Below are 22,036 nucleotides of genomic sequence, written 5' to 3' on the forward strand. Positions count from 1 at the left end.
AGAGCCATTCCACCTCTCCTGTTTTCCCCTATTGATAAAGAGGAAGTGATTTACTGGATTAAATAAGACTTATTCCTGCCTTGAAGCTCCATTCACCTTCTCCTCCTGTGGATGTCTGCCTCCTTACAAAGCATCCTTTCCATCTGTAACTTATTGATGGTAAAATAAACTCTATTTCACAAAGATGTCACAATTTCTTGATTTAATGTTTCACCAAGTTTGAGGTAAACTCCAGTGAGGGTACTCATCCTGTCTCACCCCAGAAAACTTTGCTTTCTTTGGTTGTATTTGACTTCTCAAAGGAGTCAAATCTTCCTTCATCTGCTTGTTGACAGAAGGGAACACAAAATTACAAAACTCTCATGTTTTTAAATTAGTTCCTCAATCCCTGGCCTTGCAGCCTTTTTCATGCCCACATAAAGTTTTGTTTCTTGTGCCCTTTTAGAATCTCTCCCAGCATTTGAGTGAGTCCTGGAGGGTGACTGAATACTTCACCAAATGAATGTCCCCAGTGATCCTCCCTTGTTTGCAAAGCTAGATAATTTATGATAAATATACTGTTTCTCCTCAAGTTAAATATATTTCAGTTAACAGAAAAACCACTGAAAAGGTCTTTAAACTGGAAGAACTCACCTTGGATTACCTAGGTCCAAATAACAGATACATGAGCTGAAGGTATTCAGCTGCATTTAAAAGAAATAATTTTATATATATATATATTATATACATTTTTCTAGCAGGTTTCTATTTAAGATGAGACATATATGCTATGAAAACTATATTTTAAAAAGCTGGTATCAGTTTCTCATCCTAGATTAACATCTATTATATTTCTACTCCTCTGACCACTGACCTTTATTTCATGTGATCTAAACTGGGCTATTTCAGCAACTGTCTTCTGAATAATTTCAGCTTTTACTGGGTTTTGAAAACACATAATCACCAAAAATATCAGTAATGTTAACTTCAGAAGGACACTGATACACAAATTCTGCAGGATGTCTGTTTACTGGCTTTTCCCTTCCCCTCTCTGTGAAATCAATTCCTGAACAATCCTGAAGGGATCCTGATGAATCCTAAAACCTCACCATGCATTCACCCTTCAGCAGTTGTGCTCAGGAAATACAACTCATACACATTAATTCCACATTCATCTCACAATGTTCTCCTCTTCAGAAAATATCTGGCCACTACAGTTTGTACTTTTTCTCTCACAACCCAGCTAAATTACAGAGTCACTACTCTTTGTCTTTTTTAGTTTGATTCATTCCCATAATTACATATCTATGATATATAGAAGTATAGATATGGAGGGGAGGGTCTGGTGAAAATTTAGGGTAAATAAGAAAACCACTTCATGTCTTTTTTGACATAAATGTCTGACCCATTTTTGAATAGTGTTGAGGATTGCAATGTCTGATGCAATGATATGTGCTCAGCTGAACTATTGAAAAGCCTGACAGAAAAGCAGATGCACAGGAACACACTGCACAATGAAATATAAATATAACACATCTCATAGAACTGCAGGGCTGAACTTGTGGTGTGAAAGACCATGGGAAATTTAAAGATTTATTTTCTTATTTGCATCTCCTTCTGCTCTCTCAATACATGCTTCAGATGTCTCTTTCAAGAAAATATTTTGGAGGATGACTGCATTTCAAAGGAAGTGATTGCCTTGAGCACAGACTTGCCAGACCTGTCTGGTCCCATCTCTCCTGGGAATGTTGCTCAGAGGACGTGCACAGTCTGAGATTTCTGGATACCTGCAGCCTGCTTTGCATGCAGAAACAAAGGCAAAAACCTGGACCATTTCAGTCACCACACAAATCTCTAACAAAATTATAACTGCAGAACAAAGTGGGCACAAGCTGTGTTAATCTGGCATTCAGTCTTAGGTGAATGGCAATAAATACAGCTGCAAAACCTTCTATTTTCTGCCCACCTAAATAATAAAATCTCCTGTAGTATACATACAATTTATCCAAGTCCTCAGTACCTGCAGTACACCATTTTACAAGAGCTCACACTGAATTATTCTGGAAGAAAAACAGCAGCCCAAATCTAGAAAAGAAGTATTAAGTAACATTTGAATACAGCCTAATTTAAAAAAAAAAAAAGAAAAAGAAAAAAAAAAGAAAAAAATCTAAAGATTACAGGAAGAAGTTGAGGTACAAACCCTGGAAAACCTCATCTTATATGAAGTTTTAGTGGAATGAAAAATTGCAGCAGAAAAGTTTTGTGTGCTTCTCTGAAAGTTATTGATGAGATAAAAATGAAAATGAAGCTATACTATAGTGTGCCTAAACACTCTTTTTTTCAGCCTGCTATCAGTTACTGCTATTTAGAGCTGAAGCAGGATTTGTTTCACTGTTATGGCTGCAAGCAGACATTCAGCAATATGTTTTTCTCAAAACATATTTCTTCAGTTTTCTGGCATTTTTGCTTCTTCGAGTTGCTGGTAAGTTATAATAATGTATAAATTATTACACAATTATATAAATTTATATTATTAATTTATTATTATATTTATTATTAATAAAATAATATTTATTATTTATTTTTATTTTTTGTATAATTATAAATAAAGTAAATTAAATAATGCAGATATCTGAAGAGAAAATTCTGCAGTTTTGTTCGGAATTCAGCTTGTTGAATGTTGCTTAAATTATTAAAGGGGCAAATAAATCTTCAGTCCATTTCATAGAGATGTGTAATTGGGGAACACATCACATTTTTAGTCATTAGAATCCCCAGCTACCAATGCCAGCGATGGAGGTATTTCAATAAAAATACAAGGGAAGCTTAAATAAGCTCTGAAAGGAGCAACAGCCTCCAGTTAAATGTTACATCTTAATAAAACTATTTAGCATAATTTGAAAGGATGAAAATAAAAGTGTTATTTGGCATTAATTTCTTTTCTTTAATCTTTATTCTGCAAAGTACGTGCACAATATGCAGCCAAGTCTTTCTGCAGGCCATTTATTATTCACATTCAGCTCTATAATAATAATGCAGCTCAAATCTATTTTGGGTTATGACAAATAATATTCCTGGGAGTTCAGCTTAGCACTTCATTTGTAAGTGTGGTTGTTTTGGTGTAAGGCAGATGATCTGCAGAGAGGGGAGCATGAATATAGCTTGTAGACCAAACTGACTGGACTAAATGAATATCCCTATGAATACACATACCCAAAATGAAAATTCTTCAGTTTTCAATGGACAAAGATGTTGCAAAAGGCACTGTGAATTGTGATGGCAATTTGGAGGAAAGACAAAGCTTTAGCCCATGTCAAACTGCCTGTTCTAAAACTTGTGTTCACCCACCCTGAAGAGCTTTAACCCAGGGTCCAGGGCCTTCAGTGGCTCTTAAGGACACGCTTCAGTCCATTACTCAGCCAGCAGGAAGAGCAGCAAAGCTCTTCAGTATTCCAAATACACACTTCACTGGACACTTGTGAAAGCTGTAATAATCCTTGGAGGATATACCTCATGTCCCAGTCTGTGCTTGCTCTTTCATGGTTCAACAGGCCCAAGCTGGGCCAGGGAGGGGATTCCAGAGGCTGGGAGAGGGGATGGGGCAAGGAGAGCAGGATGCTGCCCCAGATAGGGGCACAGCACCTTCGAGAGAGCTGCTGGAAGGTGTGGGAAGGAACTGAATCCCTGCTGGGGAGGGATCCTTCCTTCTCACAGGGATGGAAGGATTCATCAAAACAGACTTAACAGCTGAGTTACAAAGTCAAAGACCTGCTAGAGCTAAAAAAAGGTAAGCTAATGGAGCTAAGGGGAAGCAAGGACCTTGATGATTCATCCAGAAATGGCCCCTCAGATGTTCTGATGCATTTTACAAGAAAATCTAGTTAAGCAGCCTAATGCAGAAGGAGATTTTTCTTAGAACAGCAGTAGCAGAGGCCAATTTCAAAATTGTAAAACTTGAACTAACCATGTAAGCACCAAGTTTTCTTTCTGCTTACAATAGTTCCAACACAGGACATCTGGCAAACAAAGTGGGTCACACAAATTTGATTGTTAGATAAACATACATAACAGAAAAACTGAACCAACAGAAATTCATACTAGAGGAACCTATGTGTGGTGTTTTGACTGCATTCCATGGTGGATGTGAAAATGGCTCCACTCACCTGCAGTTTCAGAAGCATTATTTGAACCTGTAACCATTGAGCATTGACACAATGGTACCTTCAATTTTTACATTATTGGATTTTATGGCATGCCACGTACCGGAGGCATTTATAATCTCCATCTCCCCTGTGCGACTCAGAGATTATGCTGTAGGGTGTTTTTTTCACTGAACTTGTGACAGTTTACTAAACTTCAGACCTCGATAAAGCAGCGGAAGGCCTTTCAATCCAGCACAACCACACAATGAAGTCTGAACGCTATTGAGACTCAACACTACTCTTTAATCTCTCTGAGAGCCCCAGCGCAGAGCTGAAGCTGTCGCTGCCAATTCTGTAATGGACATCAGGGCAAGAACAAACAGAAGCCAGGCTTACTTCAAAGACCAGCGTCTCATTAGTGGGTCCTGCCGCGTAGAGACTCTCGGGGTGGTCGAAGGAGCGCTGATAATCAAACACTGTCCCGGCAAAAGGGAACTTCCCTGGCCAGTCGATGGTCCAGTCCCCTGTCAGGTAGTACCTGCTGGCCAGGCTGCGCACGGCCAGGTAGCTGGGGGACACGTGCATCTCCCGGAGCTGGATGCTGCGCGCGCCCGCTGGCACCGTCACCACCGCGTAGTAGTCTGTGAGGAGAGGAGGCAGCAGCGCGTTGGCAGCTGGCACACGGACAGAGCTGGCCCATCTTTCTGAGCCAATCTGAAAGTTATCACAGGTCAGAAGATAACGTGGCTGTTCTGACCCGCCAAGGTGCTCCGTTTTCACCAGGAGAAACCCGCTCCGGTTTTAACAGGCCGCCCCCACCCTGCCCATGCGGCCTGTAATCAGAGTAACTGAGGTATTTCAATTCCTGAATTTTTTTCTTGTGATTAAAGGCAAGAAAAAGCAAGTTCACCTTAGAAAAATGCAGAATACACTAATGGTGGCTCCACTGTAGCTTTCCCTGTAGTTCCCTTGGAAGTTACTACTTCTAGAAGGCACTACTGCCAACCAGAAGGGCTTAGAGGTGAGGTGGGATGCAGAGTCTTCACACAGCCCTGGACACCAGAGGATGTCCCTGCTGCCAGCCAGGGCTGCATCACCACACCCTGGACAACCTCCTGGCCTACATCACTGCAGTAAGGACATGTCTTATGACCAACAGCAAACAAATCCCCAAAACGCCCCTGTGGGTACTGAAATCTCAGCTGTGTTTTATGCCTGAAAAACTGCAGCACAGTGAGATTATTTCCCAAGAAGCCTGTGACAGGAAAGTCCACCTCCCAGTGCCTGGATCTTCCACTGAAACAGCTGGACAGCTTCCAGACAACTTAATTTGAAAATGGACATGGAAATACTGTCATGTTTGGCATTATGCTGTGTATTATATTGCTTTTTATATGTTCCACAGTCCCATCTCAGTCAGAGCCGCTGACAGCTATTTTTTCACTTGCCTGAATCCTACAATCTCTTTTAAGAGGAAATTCACATGTAAAGGGAAAATGTGTCTTAAGAAACAAGAGGATTGTTTAACTAACCAAGACTTATGCTCACAGCCCTCTTGTTACCAAGAAACGGGAGAAATGTGAACTCTCCTCTCACTCTCCCTGTGATTTTCAGCTCACATCTGGACCCTCAGCCACTGCCCAAATGAGCAAGGAATCAAATATATCACATGGGGACACAGCAGAGCAGAGCAGTGAGTTGATGATCATGAGGAAAAGTTTTCCTTACCATTAGCTTTATGCTGGGTCAAGTATTGGCCTTTAAAGAACTTGCACGTTGAATTATCTCCTTTACAAACTCCACAAGCATCCAACACAGCTTTGGAACCAAGTCCATGATCACACCCTACTTGCTGCAACCAAAAGGCACAAGTGAAGGACTCAGACAAAAGGGAATTTGAAGAAACAGCTGCATTTTCCCTAAAGGAGTCAACTGCCCACTAATAAAAAAAAATACAGACATTAGGATTGTAAGAAACTTAATTTTATCTTACTTCACATATTCCATCAATACAAACATCATAATTATTTGGAGAACACAGAGTTCCATCCTTCACTTTGCTGGACATTGCAAAGAAAAAGTCAAAGTCTTCAGCTGTGCAGTACAATTTACATCTGTCTTCCTCTGGGGTGAAAACAAACAAACAAACAAACAAACAAAAAAAGACAAGGAAGCATTAGCAGACCTGCAGTGTTAAAGAGATAAAAAGCATCTTGGCTGTTATTTCTTCCTGTATTCTAGAAGATAAGCTACAAGGATGAACTAAGTTGTCATGGTGACAACTTAGGACAACAGAATGTAGCTAAACAGAAATATAGCTAAATAGAGTAGTTTATATTATGCTTTAAAACACACGTGGGTTTGCTTATCCCCACAAAGAATTAAGAATTCAAACTCTGTATAGAAGCATTGCCTCAGCTCTGCTGCTGCATCCTGCTTTCAGTTCCTCTGCTTCACAGGCTCAAATTTAATTTTTATTAAGAGAAATGGGAGAAATGAGAGAAATAAGACAATAATCTTATTTGAAGCTTATTTTAACTTGGGAAAGGGATAACATGGCACAAATGACCAGTTCAGCTAAAAGCTAGAAATGCAGCCAGGCTTCCCCCTAACAAAAGTATTTTTCCTCCAATAAATCCCAACCATTGTCAAATTTCTCCTTACACAGGGGTGGTGTTATAAAGTGGTGATTAATTCTGCATAGACAAAACCAGTCACGAAATTGTAAATATTGTCACAATCGCTGAAATGCAGAGTTTTAATACAAATTTAAGTGAAACAAATAAAACAGTTTTCAAGAACATGAAATTGGATTCAAAAGAGGATCCTTTTATTGTTAAATCAGCAGCTGGATTTTCAGTAGTCCCTTCTACAGAAGCAAAGCATCTGTAGCAATTTTGAAAACCAGATCATGTTTTCAGAACGATAAATTTAGATCTTGGGGGAGCTTTTACAAAGCAGCTGAGAGGAAGGATGGGCATTTTTAACTTTAGAATCACTTGGGGACATCTTGCTTTTGAAAATTACGTCCCTTATCCCTAATTTTAAGCCTCTTTTACTAAATACAGTCCCTCCATTGAAAACTAATGTAGGCCACCTTAAATTCTATTTAACAAGATGTATTTTTTCGCCCTATTATACAATATCCACTGGTACATGCTGTGAAACCACAGATCACTTCTTTCCTCTGTTCACACTGGCCTGTTAGGACATTTTTAAATAACTATGAAAATGTCCACAAAGACTTGAAGAAAATATAATCATGCTACAAATGAAAGTTACATGTATGTGCATATATATTTTTAATTATAAACATTATCATCAAAAGCAAATTTGTACATGTGCTAAACAAAGCAGCTTCCAAACTGAAGTAATTGTTTTAGCTAATAAAATGAATACTGACTCAAAATACTTGCAAAATTAAGATGCATAAAGTAAAAATAAACTTGCTTATACAAAATAACAGAAATAGTTAGTGAGACCTGAACTTGATAAAGATCTCTCAGTAAAAGATGACTTTGAAAAATGCATGCCAGTACATTGTTTGCATTTCCACTTCTCATGGGACCATACCAGCAGAAAAGTCAAAAGGTTGATTTACTGTTGCGTTTTGAAATCTGAGAACATTCCAAAAGAAGGATGATTCTGGTAGAGCTATTGTGGAAGCTTACATTTCCCATGCAGAAAATTCCATGGAAATTGTTTTGCTTGGGTTTCAGACTAAGCAATGTGGAATATAAAATGAGAGAGGGGAGGCAACAACCGGGGAGTCACGGTGAGGACAAGGACTCGAATTCCCAAGCCAAATCAATCCTGCATGTCCATGCAGGCAGGATCACACGGGAGGCTGGCTCCAGCTCTGCCACAACACAAACACCTCTCAGCCAGAGCCAGTGAGCCTGCATCTGCCCAGAGCACAGGGTGCATTGGTGCCCAGAGCCCCTGAGAGCAGGACCACTCTCACCTTCCACTTTGGTGTAGGGCTTCCACTTGTAGAACCAGCCCCGGAAGGGTTTGCTGTTGTACTCTGCACACTGCAGGGCTCGGAAGTCCAGGCTGTCTGCTGGGCAAGGCTGCTTATTGCAGAGCTGATAAACTCGACCAGAACCTTGGCAGAACTTCCCACCATACTGTGGCCTATGAAAAGAGGAAAAGATGATTTTGCAAAATCTCCCATTCTTGTGATTGGCATGTTACACGTGTGTGAGAATACAGGGAACGGGAGAGGACACTCTCTGCCCCAGGAGATCAGTATTTCTTATATGGGCCATTAAATTTCATGGTTCCCAAAAGCAAGCAAAGCAGTTGACATGAATTACCTACTTGGATCACTGCAGACTCAGCAAAGATGCAACCATCTAGAGGTGAGTCATGTTTGCACTAATTTAAATTTATAGGGCTATTTGGTACTGGCTGGGTTCAACCTTGTTATACAGCTATTTTTACCCTGCTGTAACCAAGGAATGAACAAACATGTGCAAAGAATTACCTATCACAATTAGAGTTAATAAAGGATAACATAACACTGATCAAACAAAAAGAGAATGAATGATTACATTTGCTCGTTCATTTCTTTTGTAAATCATTTTGAAAAAATGTGCTTTTAAACAGCCAGAGGAACCAGGGACCACGCATAGTTGTCCTGCTGTAAGAAAATGCTGGAATTCAGGGGTGATTTTAACCATGTCACATCCACTTCAGCAAACCTCACCTGGGCATTTCCCTTCATCTTGGCCAGAATGGAAAGAGCATATTCTGTTACTCTGTTCATACCTCACATTATCAGAATATTAATTTTTTAACCTTTTTGGTCTGTGCACAGACATTGTAAAACAATGCAAAATGCATGAGTTGCTCTTTTTAACTCAGCAATTCACTGATGTCATTTGTGCAGTTTCACAATGCTCAGATAACATCTGCAAGCACTGAGCCAAGTCTTGAAAATAACAGATTCTAAGAAGTCTTTGTTGTATTGGTACATTTCTTGCATCAAGTGAAAAGAAATGTACCAATACTACTACACTTGCACTCATTTACACAATGATTTTTTTTTTAAAATTAAGGAACTTACTTGAAGGACAAGATAATTTTGAGTGGACAGCTTGGCCCACATTACAAACACATTAAGAAAAAAACCCCAGAGTATTACACAAGATACTGAATAACAGTAATATATTAATTAACAGAAAAAAATTAAAATTCTAAGAGTACAGAATGTACAATTGAAACATATTGTTTGTTGAAATCCCTGAACACTATGCTGTAACTATTCCCCACATCCAAGGATCCCATGCAATTCCTGACTTGCTGATGCCTGGAGTAACATGGAGAGAGCTCAGTGCAATGTGGAGAAAATCCAGGTGCTTCTTCTGTTTGCTCTGGTATAAATTTTAACTCCCATATGTCTAACCCTCTAACCAAGCTAGGACTTGCCTTTTTTTTATGCTTTACTTACACAGTATCTGCCTATTTCAGAACTCTGGGCTGCAAAACAGTCTTTCACAGAAAGAGATGGAAACCCACCTGTTAGTGTATTTAAAACTGGGTTAAATCACCAACAAAATGTGCTGTGGAAGAAAACCACAACTTCCACTGCCTTTTCCTGAGGTCACCTGCCAGCTACACTGATACTGGGTATAAAGGTGAAGGTCTTAAAGTCAAATTTTCTGTCCTAGCTGGTGGCAATCCAGCCTGTGAAGGGCAGGGAGGATATGGAACATCAGGGAAATCAGGGAATGTTTATATTGACTTTGTGCAATTGGTGAGAGCTTTGAGTTAAGGCAGCCAAGCTGTTGGGTGCTGACTCAATTCCCTACAGACTTTCTTTACAGCTTCAGTACATGGAGGATTTTTGACCTCCTTCAACCCCAGAAAACAATTCTGCTGTAGTGTAAGGAAAAGATGCAACCTCCTTCCAAGTAAATGCCACCAAATAAGAAATATAATAGAATTATTTATGGCTAGATCATGATTTCCAGCCACACTCTTGTATTTGAGGATGGGATAAAACTCCTCCAAACTAAGGGAGCTCTGAAAGAAGCATTCTGTTTCCCAGCTCTATTACAGCATTTTAATATTACAGTGACATTCCCATTACTGAAACTGTTGGCTTGAAAGTGATGGAAACTTCTCCACCTTCATTTTTACCAACAAGATTTCAGTAGGAGTTAAGTGATTCACAGGAAATGAGATGGGAAATCTACAAATGCAAATTTCTGATGAAACACTATTATCCACACTGAGAAAATCACGCTTTTCTTGGAGATGTCTGTAACACCAGTAGATTTTGGGTTGAGTGCCTCCAGAAGCTGTTGGTGGATCCACACTTAGAGAGGAATGCCCTGCACCAAGGGATTCCAGTATTTCTGTAGTGGTACAGTTCCACCAACACAGATACAGCCTAAAGCTTCCATCCCTCTGTGACCCCCCAGCACTGACACAAACAGGCTGACCTGCAGCAGCTCTTGATGAGGATATCTGGAAAAGGGAGACATTTGGTGAGAAAAGCCAGCAAGAAAAAGTCTCCCAAGATGGATCTGGAAAAAGAGTCTGAGTGCAAAAAGGTAAGTACTCCACTCCATATAAGACTCAAATATTAAAATGCTACAAGAGTAGCTTAAACAAATTAATTAATCAATTAATTAAATCAATTCTGGAGTACCCTGGTAAGGGTGTATTTCCTAAACCATTATATTCACTGCAACACAACACAGAGAATGAGAAATCCAGGAATTCATGTGATCAAGGAAAGTATTTCATGCAATAACAAATGAATTAAGACTCCAAAATTCTGGGCTCCTATTTTCCTATTTTCCTTTCTGTAATCATTTAATTTCATGTAAGAATGCTTCTGCTCATCTTGTGGCCATATTATGATAGTATCACAAAGCTTTATTATTCTGCATGAATCTGAAAGGTTTACAGCATCTTTCACAGTCTTTCTCTTTTAGAAGTACCTTAAATGGCATCATTAATATTCATCAGTTTACACCTCACATTTTCTGTAATCACTGTTACAGACACTGTACACAAAAGATTTTAAAAAAGAATGTTCAAGCAGTTTTGATTCAGTCTTTTGACTGCACACATGCCTACAACTCCATTCTGTTCTGCTGAACAATGCACTATTGTCAAGTGTAGGATGCAGTCCCACAGATATGATTTAGGTATTAATTTAAATCTCTCGGGCACTCTTCAGATTCTTTCCCAGCTAAACTATTAAATTATGCAATCGATTTCTAGCTTGGAAAAGTACCTCAACTGTAAAGTGCTGTGGTGTATGAAAACCAGATCCATGAAATTACACTGTGACAATTTACAGGAACATAATGATTTTAGCAAATCTGCCCAGCTCTGTGGACTGCAGGTGATGCCCATGGGTGTTTGCCAGTGGGAATTTGTACACAGCTCCAGTGGGAATTCCAAAGCCATGCCCAGAGCTCTTAGAGTCTGGTCACAAGGGCTGTCTGAAAATTGGTAGTTGGAGGAAGGTTGGATGTTATTTGCAAGAGGAAGATTTCACAAACTCACACAGGTAACAAGATTTTCAAACACAGCAGCCTGATGCTGAAGTCTTCACTTGCCCTTAAATTTCTACTAAGGTGGTCACCTTTAAAATCACCAGAAACTGAGACATTTCCCTCAATATTCATAAAAAGTCAATCGTTCTGACTTCATTTTAGAGTCCAGTCAGTTTTTCATAGATCTACACCCTTGTTCTGCTCTCTTACAGAAATGTCATTCTTTGTCATTTTCAATATTTTGCTATCCAAAATCATCTACTGACCTTTTGAACAAAACAAGCATTAGCTCCTGCACAAATCTGGATTAGGAAAAGTGAAATAAATATATCACGTATAAAATAACATATATATATATGAACCAAAATATATAAACATCTGAAATGTGTTTCAGAAATTCAGAAAGAAAGGAAACATTATTCTGAGTTGCTGTGTGTTTTTAGAGGTGAACAATGAACAGAAACTAGTCCTTAGATCATTCTGTGTGGTGAAGCATTGGAAATAGATGATATTATTTTTCTTCTGATTCCACAAAATGCTGTGATGGCAAACATGGCTACCTGGACATTTATGCGCTGTTGTGTGGCTTATTGATACTCCTGTCATTCCATCAATGTCAATCAGACAGTGATTTATACCATCTTCTCTTTGCCCTAACTGGGTTACCACTAATACAATGGAATTAAATCTAGTGTGAACACAATCCAGCTCTGGTACCAAGTACGACTTGGTTATATCAAATCTTTATTAGAACAGACAGTTGAGTCTGGAGGAAAGTTCTAAGTGCTACAGCAGCTGACACACTTCATGTTGAAGAGATTCTGTTTGAAAACCCCAGAAATCTTTATCAATCACACCAGTGCACCAAATGGAACCATTTCCACCACTGGATATTCTCCTGTCACACAGGGAGAGCAAGGGGGAGCTTATGCATAAATGCAAAGAACAATCTGCAGCCATATAAATTCAGCAAGAAAAACAGGGACCAAAGCAGGAAAACCAAAATATATACATATGGCCTCTTACTGAGACCCTGCATTCTTTTGCTAAACCATTTAACAAAGGACAATATCCAAGTAATTTTATTTATTAAAATGAACTAAGAAACAACAGAAAACGTTGACAAAACGCTCTGCCATGGCTCTACAAAAATTGGCTTGACTGAGGGTGATAAAGACTATTTTAACTAACTCACATTCTCCTATAACACAGTATGTGAAGCATGGATATTATTACTGCAGCACTCTATAGTATATGAGAGGCTTCTTTACAGCCTCATATAAACTGTGTCATATTTTCTCTGTTTTTTATTACTGCAGTTTAAATGCTGCTTTTATTGTGTGCAATGAGGGATACATGTGTCTGTGCCTGCTGAATATGTGTATGAAATAAAATAGGGAAATCATTTTTTTCTTGTAAGTTGCAGTGAGTTGAGTACTTGGGAAAGATGCTGGTCAGTTAACACTTTTCATCTACTTTGAAATACTTATTATAATGAATAGTATTTACAGAGATAAGGTATTAATTAGAGGCAAATAAAATGTTTCATGAACTAGCACAAAATTCTAGGGTTCAGCAACTTTAGTTTGACTCAGGAAATATAAAAAAAATGCAAAGAACATGACAGACATGCACAGACATCTGTCCTTATCATCCTGGATAATATGCTCTCAGCAGAAGTCTTAATAGCTTTTAAGATCTTTTTGTCCTGCTCTGAGGCTGTTAGGTGTAAAAATGTCTGTATGGTGCTTCCTTAAATGAAAAATTAAAAAATGCAAAATGTAGAAGTGTCTGTATGGTGCTTCCTTAAATGTAAAATTAAAAAATGAAGAATGTGAAGGTGTCTGTATGGTGCTTCCTTACTTCTGCAGGTATTTGATAAACTGTAGTGTCCCAAACTGAAAGGAGTAAGATGGGCTGGAGGTGTTGTGGCACTCCAGCAGCCTGCAGCCAGCCTCTGGCTCCCTGGTGTCAGGACACAGTTCTCTCTTCCACCCCCTGACTGCTCATTCTGGGCATCTCACAAACATTCCCACACACATCATCATTTCCCTGCAGAAATGGACTCTGCTCCTTTGCTGTTCTATTAACACAAATAGTATAAAAAAGCTACCTTTCCATCTCTGTGTCTTACTTTGGATTATTGCAGTGTCTCTCTTGATAGGTGACCCCCCCTCCACAGGTGCGAGTGCACTCGGACCACTCGGACCAGGCTGACCACTGGCCATTGACAGGCTTGGGCCCGTGGTCCCCGTACTGGACACACTGGCCCCTGCGACACCACTGCAAAACAGGCACAGAAAACACCGTTAGCAGCACCTAGGAGATGCAAAGAAAGAAATCCCCACATTTAAAAGCTCCAGTGCTTGATACCTAATAAATATAAAGTCACCCACTGAACAGCTCACAGCAGGACGAGGAGTCTGGAGTGGGACATGGATCTGCACAGTGGCACAGATAAGTTATGTTCTGATAACTGTCCAAGTTCTGAATTGAAGATCCCTCAGGTAACAAATGTGCAAAACTGTTCTCTTGAAGAGTGCTTTTTTACCTTACTCCTCCCCCAAAAATCCATCTTACTTTATGGCCCTGTGGTGCAGAGCCTCAACACTGCCTGTGTAATTTACAAACAGCCTGCAAGAATTCTGCTAACATCTCCTTTATGATTCAATTAGGAAATACTGCACAAAGAGAAAAAGCAATATAGAACATTTGTCAGTAACTTGAAAATCAAAACAATGTTCTGCTGAAAGAAACCTTATAGGAAAAGAAAATATTTTGCATAACTAAAGATGAGAGTAAATTAGAAAGTTCAACTCAAATAAAAGCAAACAAATGAGGGTAAATACAAATAAGATGAGTGTAAATTAGAAGGGTTGACTCAGACAAATAAGCTCTTTTAGTGGTGATCTCTGATGAAAATATGAACTTAGTCTGTATAGCAAATATTATGACTTAAGGTGTGCTCATATCAGAGTGGACTTTGAAGCAATGACCTAACTCCTGTTACAATTCATGTATTTTCTTACTGATGTAGATTTGCCAGATACCTGATGCCACAGCTGGAGAGGGAGCAGGCCCTTCCATCAGACAGGTACCACAGGGAGGCCACATCCTGGAGATGCATCAGTGCAATCATTTACAAAGCAATCTCAAAGTCCAGGATGGAAAATCTGGAGAGATCTGGCCAAAACTGGTTTTGATGGGAGCTTGTATTTGATCAAACACAGTCTAAACTCAAGTTAGGATAAAAATATTTTATAAATAAAACAACTTACCATACTAATGCCACAAGCTGTTCCTTCTGCTGCGGGCATGAACTTTGTCTCACACCTGTGACCCACTTTGTGACACCAGAGAGATTTGCAGATATCCTGAAAAGGAAACAGTACTCCCTACAGTGCTCATCATTTCCATTATTTCCTGGTGTTTAAAAAGAGTAATCAATGAAACATGCTTTTACATGCAAATATAAATTTCTATGTTAAAAGATGTATAAATAAACTCTTTTCTGAATTTAGAAAAGCCTGGGTTAAAGTTTCCTAGCACAACCATACTCTGTATATTGCCTTCTTGTTTATGCACCATTTCACTATATATTTCTTAAAATTATATTGAGTGTGAGATTATAATAGAACACAAACAGTGTTAAAAAGCTCATGGCTAGAATTTCATCATGTCTGCAGGGACTACAATACTGTGAAGAGACAAGATTCTTCTAAACCACAGAAGATCTCTGGAAAGGCAGTCTGTGCTGTTCACTCCCTCTTCCTTGTCTATGAGCTGTGGAAGAAACACAGCTGCCACCACTTGAATAATGTGGTTAGTATATAATAAATCAAAATACTCCAGGATAATAACAGGAGTAAAAGAAGTTACCATACATTTTTTCAGAACGAGCACTCCAGATTATTTTAAAAATGCCTTCTCTGAAGAGACCAGTAAGGAGTGTACCAGTCATTAAAACAAGAGGTTTATCTAAATTAATCATTCATCATGAAGTCAAGAGTATAAGTTACATTTCATTGCTCTAAAATAACCCTATAGATCTCTCCCAGACTCTTTGCTGTCATAAAAGTAAAACACAAGAAACTGAGTCCTTCTTACCCCACACCAGCTTTGATCAAAACTCTGCTGCCTGCTAATTTCCCACAGCATAGCAGGCAAGGGCTCATGGCCCATGATGATTCAAGTGCCCCCCTTATGACTCCTGGAAGGAACACATTTCCTTCTGAAACTCCTCTGGGGCTGGGATATTCCTCCAAAATGCCAATACCTTCAAAGCAAATTGCCAGGCAAGATAAGGCAGAGAAATAGCCCAGGCCCCTGAAGACCCCTGTACTACTTGTACTTATTCAGTGTACTGCAGCTCTCTCACATCATTGTAACTTCTCAAAAGTGCATCAATGGGTACCTTTACAAAGCTGAGGTTGCAGAGTTTTGCTTTCATTCCAAATTGCCACTTGCACTGGGTATCAGCATCATAAATCTGCCCTGGCAGTTTGTCAGGGTATTTGTATTGTCCTGTTTGTTTAGGTTCATCAATCAGGCAGGCAGCTTGAGCTGTACTATAATGAGAAGGTAAATTAGTCACAACTACAATCTTTACAACAAAATGCTTTCATTTCCTACAGAGCAGCACAAATACATAACATGGTATACACAGTACCTTTAACTAGTTTTAGAGGTATGCTCTGAAACAAGAAGATCTGTGTGCAGGAACCAAAAGTTCTTGACATCTTGTTGGCAGCCTGACCTGCAAGGTTTTAAGGAAGCAGGAATTTCCAGGCTTTGGGACTGTTGTGACAGGAAGAAAGAATGATGTCAAATTCTTTTCCTCCCTGAATTCCTGGGTAACCAAGAGTGAGGTGACCTCATCTGCTTCTTTCCCTTCAGTGGATTCCCCAAACCAGGGGAATCAAGAGTTTTGATCAGCAGAAGCAGCAGGCACAGTGTCCATTCCAGCAGCTGCCAGGAGGCTGCTGCAGGGTGTGTGCTTTGGGCTGGCTGTGTCCACAGCTCCCAGCTCCACCTTTTCCCCTCTGCCTGAGAACCCCTGCCAGGTCTCTCATGATGGATTTGCCCTCCAGTGTCAGTCTCTGGGGCCATATGGCAGGTTGGAGGGCTCAGGTGACTTTTTATCTTGCAATTTGCTTCCCTACACAACATACATTGCATCACTGCAGCATTAAAAAGAACCAAAACAAACCACAACTCCATTAGCTTTCCTGGCTGCTACTCAAAGATATTGACTGGGAATTCAAGGACAGATCCACATATCTACCAAGGTGTCTGCTTCTCACTGTAAGGAATGAACATCTAAAATGCCTGTGGTGCTCTAGCTCAAAATACCTCCTACACATTTTTTAGTGTTTCTGTATATTCTACCCACGAATGACAAAAAAAAAAAATAAGGGAAAGATTAATGCAATCATGAATTAAGCAGTGATTGAAGAACAGTTCTTCTAAAGGCATCACTGAGTAATGACAACACACTGGGAAAAAACCTGACATCTTTCCCTTTCTCCTTTATTCTTTCTCCCAGAAACAGGATGTGAAAAATGTAGAATGTCCTTTACTCATGCCATGAGCTAGATCAAGAGAGAAACTCCAGTGAGAAAGGCCACTGATGTTAATTCACATTTTGTAATGACTTTGGTACCACTGTGTCTGCTCTTTTTTGTGTACACTTCCTACTCATTCTCTAATAAACCCAGCTGCTGACAGGAATGCCTGGGAAAGAATGATATGCCAGTCATTACTGCAGGGTATTCCTGGAGGGTGAAACTCATGCTTTTGAAACAAGGCAGGACAAAAGCCCTTCCAGGCCACACCACCTCAATGCTCCAGCAGCCCAAGTGTGTGGGCTCACACACTGCAAGGGTTGGAGCACATTTTAAAGCAGGGGAATTTCACACTTCAGTAATTTTTATGCTGTTCAGGAATTCAGGCCCAGTTACTAAAGCTGCATTCCCTGGCACTGGCCCAGATTTACATCTGACCTACCTGAGAAATTTGTTGAGATACTGCCTGCTGCACACAGACCAAGAAAACACTCCATTGTTTCCAGTGAGTGTGGGAGACATAATATTTCCCTCAGCTTTTCTACAAGCATTTCCTTCTCCATCATGAATCATCCCAAAGCTGAAAAGAGAACCAGGTCAGGGAGTGAAAGCCTAGATTAAACACAAGCAAGACAAAATCTGGGAGAAAAGAAACACTTTCTGGGTAACAGCTCTATGCTTGAACTCCACAGGGAAGGTGGAGTTCATCCCTTTCATTCCAGAGGGATGAAAACTTATGCACCACACTAATTGGTATTGGTATGAGTCAGGTTCCAATTAATGGCAGTTTTTGTCATCACACACTCGTGTGATGGGAAGGGAGGGTCAGGTTCCAGGGAAGAGCACACTGGTGCTGCACAGGAGCCAGTGACAGGGCACTGCACAGAGGCACTGGAGCTGCAGGCTGTGCCCAAAGCATCCCAGTTTTCCCATTCCTCACTCCCAAAGGAGAACAGTTCCATGGTGAGGTGGATGGACATCACTGATCCCATGTTCAGCCACACTTGTCCTTTCCTGTGAATCTGTCAGCTCCAAACCTGCAGGCACTGTGAGCCTGTCTCTGCCCAGGGACAATTCCTGTTAACATGAATGTTGTGGAGCTCAGGATGCAGGGAAATACCACCCTCAGGAATGTACCTCACACACCAGAACTGCCTTCCCAGTCGGAGGGAAGAGCTACAGAGCTCCATTTGGAACAAAGGAAATGGGTGTGAATGAATAGAACACAGAAGTGTGAATATAAAAATGTTATTATTTTTCTAATTTTGGCCACTAACTTGCTGTATTATCTCAGGCAAATCACTTTGCTTTCCTCACCTTTGTTATACAGTGTCATTTTGTCTAGAATAACTCTTTAATGGGAATAGTGCCTCTTACTGGGAAAATTGACTCTTATGGGGGGCTTTGCTCAGACTGAGCATCAGGAAGCCCTGCTTTCACTAGAAGTGCTAGGATGATATAAATAATAAGCAATAATAAAAAAAACACATTATAATTACAAATCATGGGGATTTTATTGATACAATAAAGCTAATTTTTAGAGGTTTTCCTTTTACTGTTCTGTATTTACTGACTGTATGGGACATCTGTGAATTTCAATGCGTTTGGGATAAAAATTTCATCATCTGTTACTTCAATATTGTAGAACACTGGTGACTTTATAAATGCAATCTGTGCATGTGCAGGGAATATCTCATTTACTGGACTCAAGCCTCTACTGCTATAAATCATTACAGGCTCATCAGAGTTACTGCATGTGTTGCCACCAGCTGAGCTTCCAAACTTCCTAAAATATATGGCTCTTCCTATAAATGAACAAAAAAAGTACCAACTGAGCCAGTGTTTTAGAACCCTTCATAAAATATTGTGTTCCCCTACACTGCAGCCAGAGAACCCTTAGTTTATACCCCACTGACACAACAGGCTCTGAACACCCAGGGGAACTGTTAAGGTTTCAGGTAAAAACACAAACTTAGGAAAATCATTAAAAATGTCTAACAAAACACTAAAATGTTTAACCACTGAAGCTTTCAGTGGATCACAGAGTGTGATATTCCCCTCCTGTGAAACCTTTGGTTGATACACTCACAATGGACCTTAGCACCTCCAAAGCTGTCACAGGGTTTGTTTTTTCCCTTCCAAGAATCTCTGTATCACAGAAACCAAGTTCTGTTGTCTTACATCATGTATCAGATAGTCTCAGGACCATGAACATGACAAATGAAAGACAAAGACATTTGGTGTCTGGCACAGACTTTTCTCAGCAGATAAGAAGCATTCTATTAGGAGCATGGAAGTACACCAAAGAAAGGTTGAATAATATGTGAATCAAAGGCAGTGGTGAAAAAGGTAAAAAAAAGAAAAAAAAAGAAAAGAAAGAAAAAAAAATCCAAGTTGAATCTCTCAAAGCAAATAAGAAAATAATAAGGGAGGAGAACATGAAGAGACTAAATGGGATAATTCTTGAAAAATAAGACATGGGCCTAATACTGATCTAAAGGCAATAAAAATGTACTGAGGTCAGTGAAACTGCATTAGTTTGACAGGAGGATCAAACAATATTCATACTATATATCTGTTCCTTTGAATGCTTTGGCACAATTCCCACAGGACACACTGGCAGCTGGATTACTCTTTAATTCCTTGCTTCCCTTCAGATGTACAGAAACCTGTGAGAGGTTTTCTCGTGTAGACATTAGGTCACAGTGTGCACTGCAGAAATGAAAACTGAATAGTCCTCATGCAGTCAGGCAGAATGGGAAGGCTTCATGCCTTGACCAATCAGCAGAATACAGTAGAATACAGTACCACTGCTTCCAAAGGTTTTCTGTGCATTAATGTTGCTGCAAAGTAAAGACCTTTTAACTAAGCCTTGATGTTAGGTTTGTACCACTCTGCTTCTCTACTGCCAGTGGTGATATAGACTCCAGCTTGAGCTGTGCTAAACGGAAATCAAAACCATGCACAAAGTTGTGGAAAAGTAACTCAAAATTATTGGGGAAAAAAAGCAGCAGAACAAAACCTGATCATCTTTAGATTTAACTCAACAATCTGCAGTATAGCTTCAGCTCCATAAAAGATCATTATTAGTTTTGTATGAGACACCAGGTTCTAAGAAAATTTCCATCTTTCTACAATAGAAATCAAATGGAAATCCAATGGACATAAATACAGAAAGGCAGAAACCATTACAAAGGTGGGTTTTACCCAAATCACTCATTAAACAGGTATAGAGAACAAAGGACAGGTTCAAGTTTCTAGGAAACACTGTGTTTTCTGGGAAAAGGAGACCTCCAAGAGACTCAAAGAGGTCTCCTCTGCAGAGAAGCTGCAGTAACCTGCAGCAACCTCTCCCTCTTTGGAGCAACCACATGGATACCAGAAGGGATTTGTCTACCAGAATATGGGAGCAGTGTGGGAAGCTCCAAGGTGTTAAAGAGGAGTGGCCAGTTCTGAGCCCAGCAGAACACCAGGAGTGACCAGCTGGATGGAGCCCTGTTCACCACCACTCCTTGAGCTCCCAAATGATTTCTATTTAAAATGTGCCGATCCAAATGATCTGTATTTAACTGATTTGTATTAAATAGGCTATGTTTCCATTCAGTTACATATTTGTTCACAGAAGAAGAAACTTACTTGTGTCCAGATTCATGAGCAATTGTAAAAGCCAGTCCAAGGCCTGTATCTTCATTAATGGTGCAACTGCGGTATTTGCTGCACATGCCACTGATGGGTGCAAATCCTGAAGGAAGGAAGCAGTAAAATAGCTTGTTCCTCTACAGAACTCCAAATACACATATCATCTGCACTGGTCCTAATAAGCCAGTTTATTTTGGCACATGGAGACACTTGTCTACTTTATCAGGTTTATCACGGAGGAATTACAGCAGACTTTTATTTGACAATAAAGGAACTCCTATATAAAAAGTATAAATCAAACCTAACCTCTCTCCAACTACACTTTATTTGTAAAGATTATTCTCACCCCAACCCACCCCCCCATGCCTTTACTGCTCTCAAATTAGGGGGGGAATCCCATTCAGAAAAGGCAAGCAGTCACAAAAGGAAAATAGAGTGACTCAGAAATATTCTCAAAATCAAAAATATTCCTTGAAGAGGTGACAATCCGAAAACAATACTGCCCCGCCCTCTTCAAGAAGACTAACAGCACGAGCAAAAAGGGATTCTTATTTGAAACCAACTCAGCTCCTGCTGTGGACATGCCCAGGTTTCCCAGGCCGTGCTCTGGTGCCATACCCAAAGTGTCACAGGGCTCGTTCTTCCAGGAGCAGATGTCAAAGCCCGTCAGAAGGATGGCATGGTCGTGGCGCTTCCCGTTCTTCCCAACCAGGGCAGACTGCCACTGGCAGAAGCTGTTCAGGGACTGGTCAGCGTGGTGGTTGATCAATAACCCGCCCTGCAGGGAGTGCACAGACACACAGACACAAGGTGGACGTGAGAAAGGAGATGGAAAGAGTGAGAGTTGCTTAGGGAAAAGGGAGTTAATTTCATATTTGTTCTACATCATGTATTCCCATGGTAACTGTCTGTGATGGCTGAGTCAGCTGATGAGTGAATCTCTTACAACTGTAAAATAAAACTGGGCCTCTCCCCAGACACACAGATATTTCCAAAGCTGGTGGTTGGAATTACAGTGTAGAAATATACTTAATTCCTGAGAATGCTGAACACCAAGCCATACACAATACTGTGATTATAATGTATTGTAATTGATGGGGAAGAAAAGTATTATCCAAGTAGATCAACCCATCACAAATTTCTTTTCAGCAAAAGGGGTTTTTGTCTTCTTTTGCCTCAGCACCCTTGACAC

At 40.0% G+C, this 22,036-nt stretch overlaps 1 protein-coding gene across 5 annotated transcripts in view; it reads right to left on the bottom strand.

Moving 5' to 3' along the window:
• ADAMTS18 (ADAM metallopeptidase with thrombospondin type 1 motif 18) overlaps positions 1 to 22,036 on the bottom strand; it is a 76,936-nt gene that overhangs the window by 22,004 nt on the left and 32,896 nt on the right. For all 5 annotated transcript variants that reach the window (XR_001523774.1, XM_015640185.1, XM_015640190.2 and 2 more), the window contains 10 exons: positions 21,463 to 21,622; positions 20,842 to 20,947; positions 17,648 to 17,785; positions 16,056 to 16,209; positions 14,920 to 15,015; positions 13,776 to 13,924; positions 8,086 to 8,258; positions 6,115 to 6,245; positions 5,850 to 5,973; positions 4,518 to 4,762 (listed from right to left, as the gene is read on the bottom strand). Coding sequence is in view for 4 of the 5 variants with exons in the window: in XM_015640185.1 (XP_015495671.1) it covers positions 4,518 to 4,762; positions 5,850 to 5,973; positions 6,115 to 6,245; positions 8,086 to 8,258; positions 13,776 to 13,924; positions 14,920 to 15,015; positions 16,056 to 16,209; positions 17,648 to 17,785; positions 20,842 to 20,947; positions 21,463 to 21,622 (1,476 nt within the window). In the remaining variant the exon portion in view is untranslated. The remainder of the gene's footprint in view (positions 1 to 4,517; positions 4,763 to 5,849; positions 5,974 to 6,114; positions 6,246 to 8,085; positions 8,259 to 13,775; positions 13,925 to 14,919; positions 15,016 to 16,055; positions 16,210 to 17,647; positions 17,786 to 20,841; positions 20,948 to 21,462; positions 21,623 to 22,036) is intronic.

Source organism: Parus major, chromosome 11, assembly GCF_001522545.3.
Source record: "Parus major isolate Abel chromosome 11, Parus_major1.1, whole genome shotgun sequence".
In the NCBI taxonomy this organism is placed as follows: domain Eukaryota; kingdom Metazoa; phylum Chordata; class Aves; order Passeriformes; family Paridae; genus Parus; species Parus major.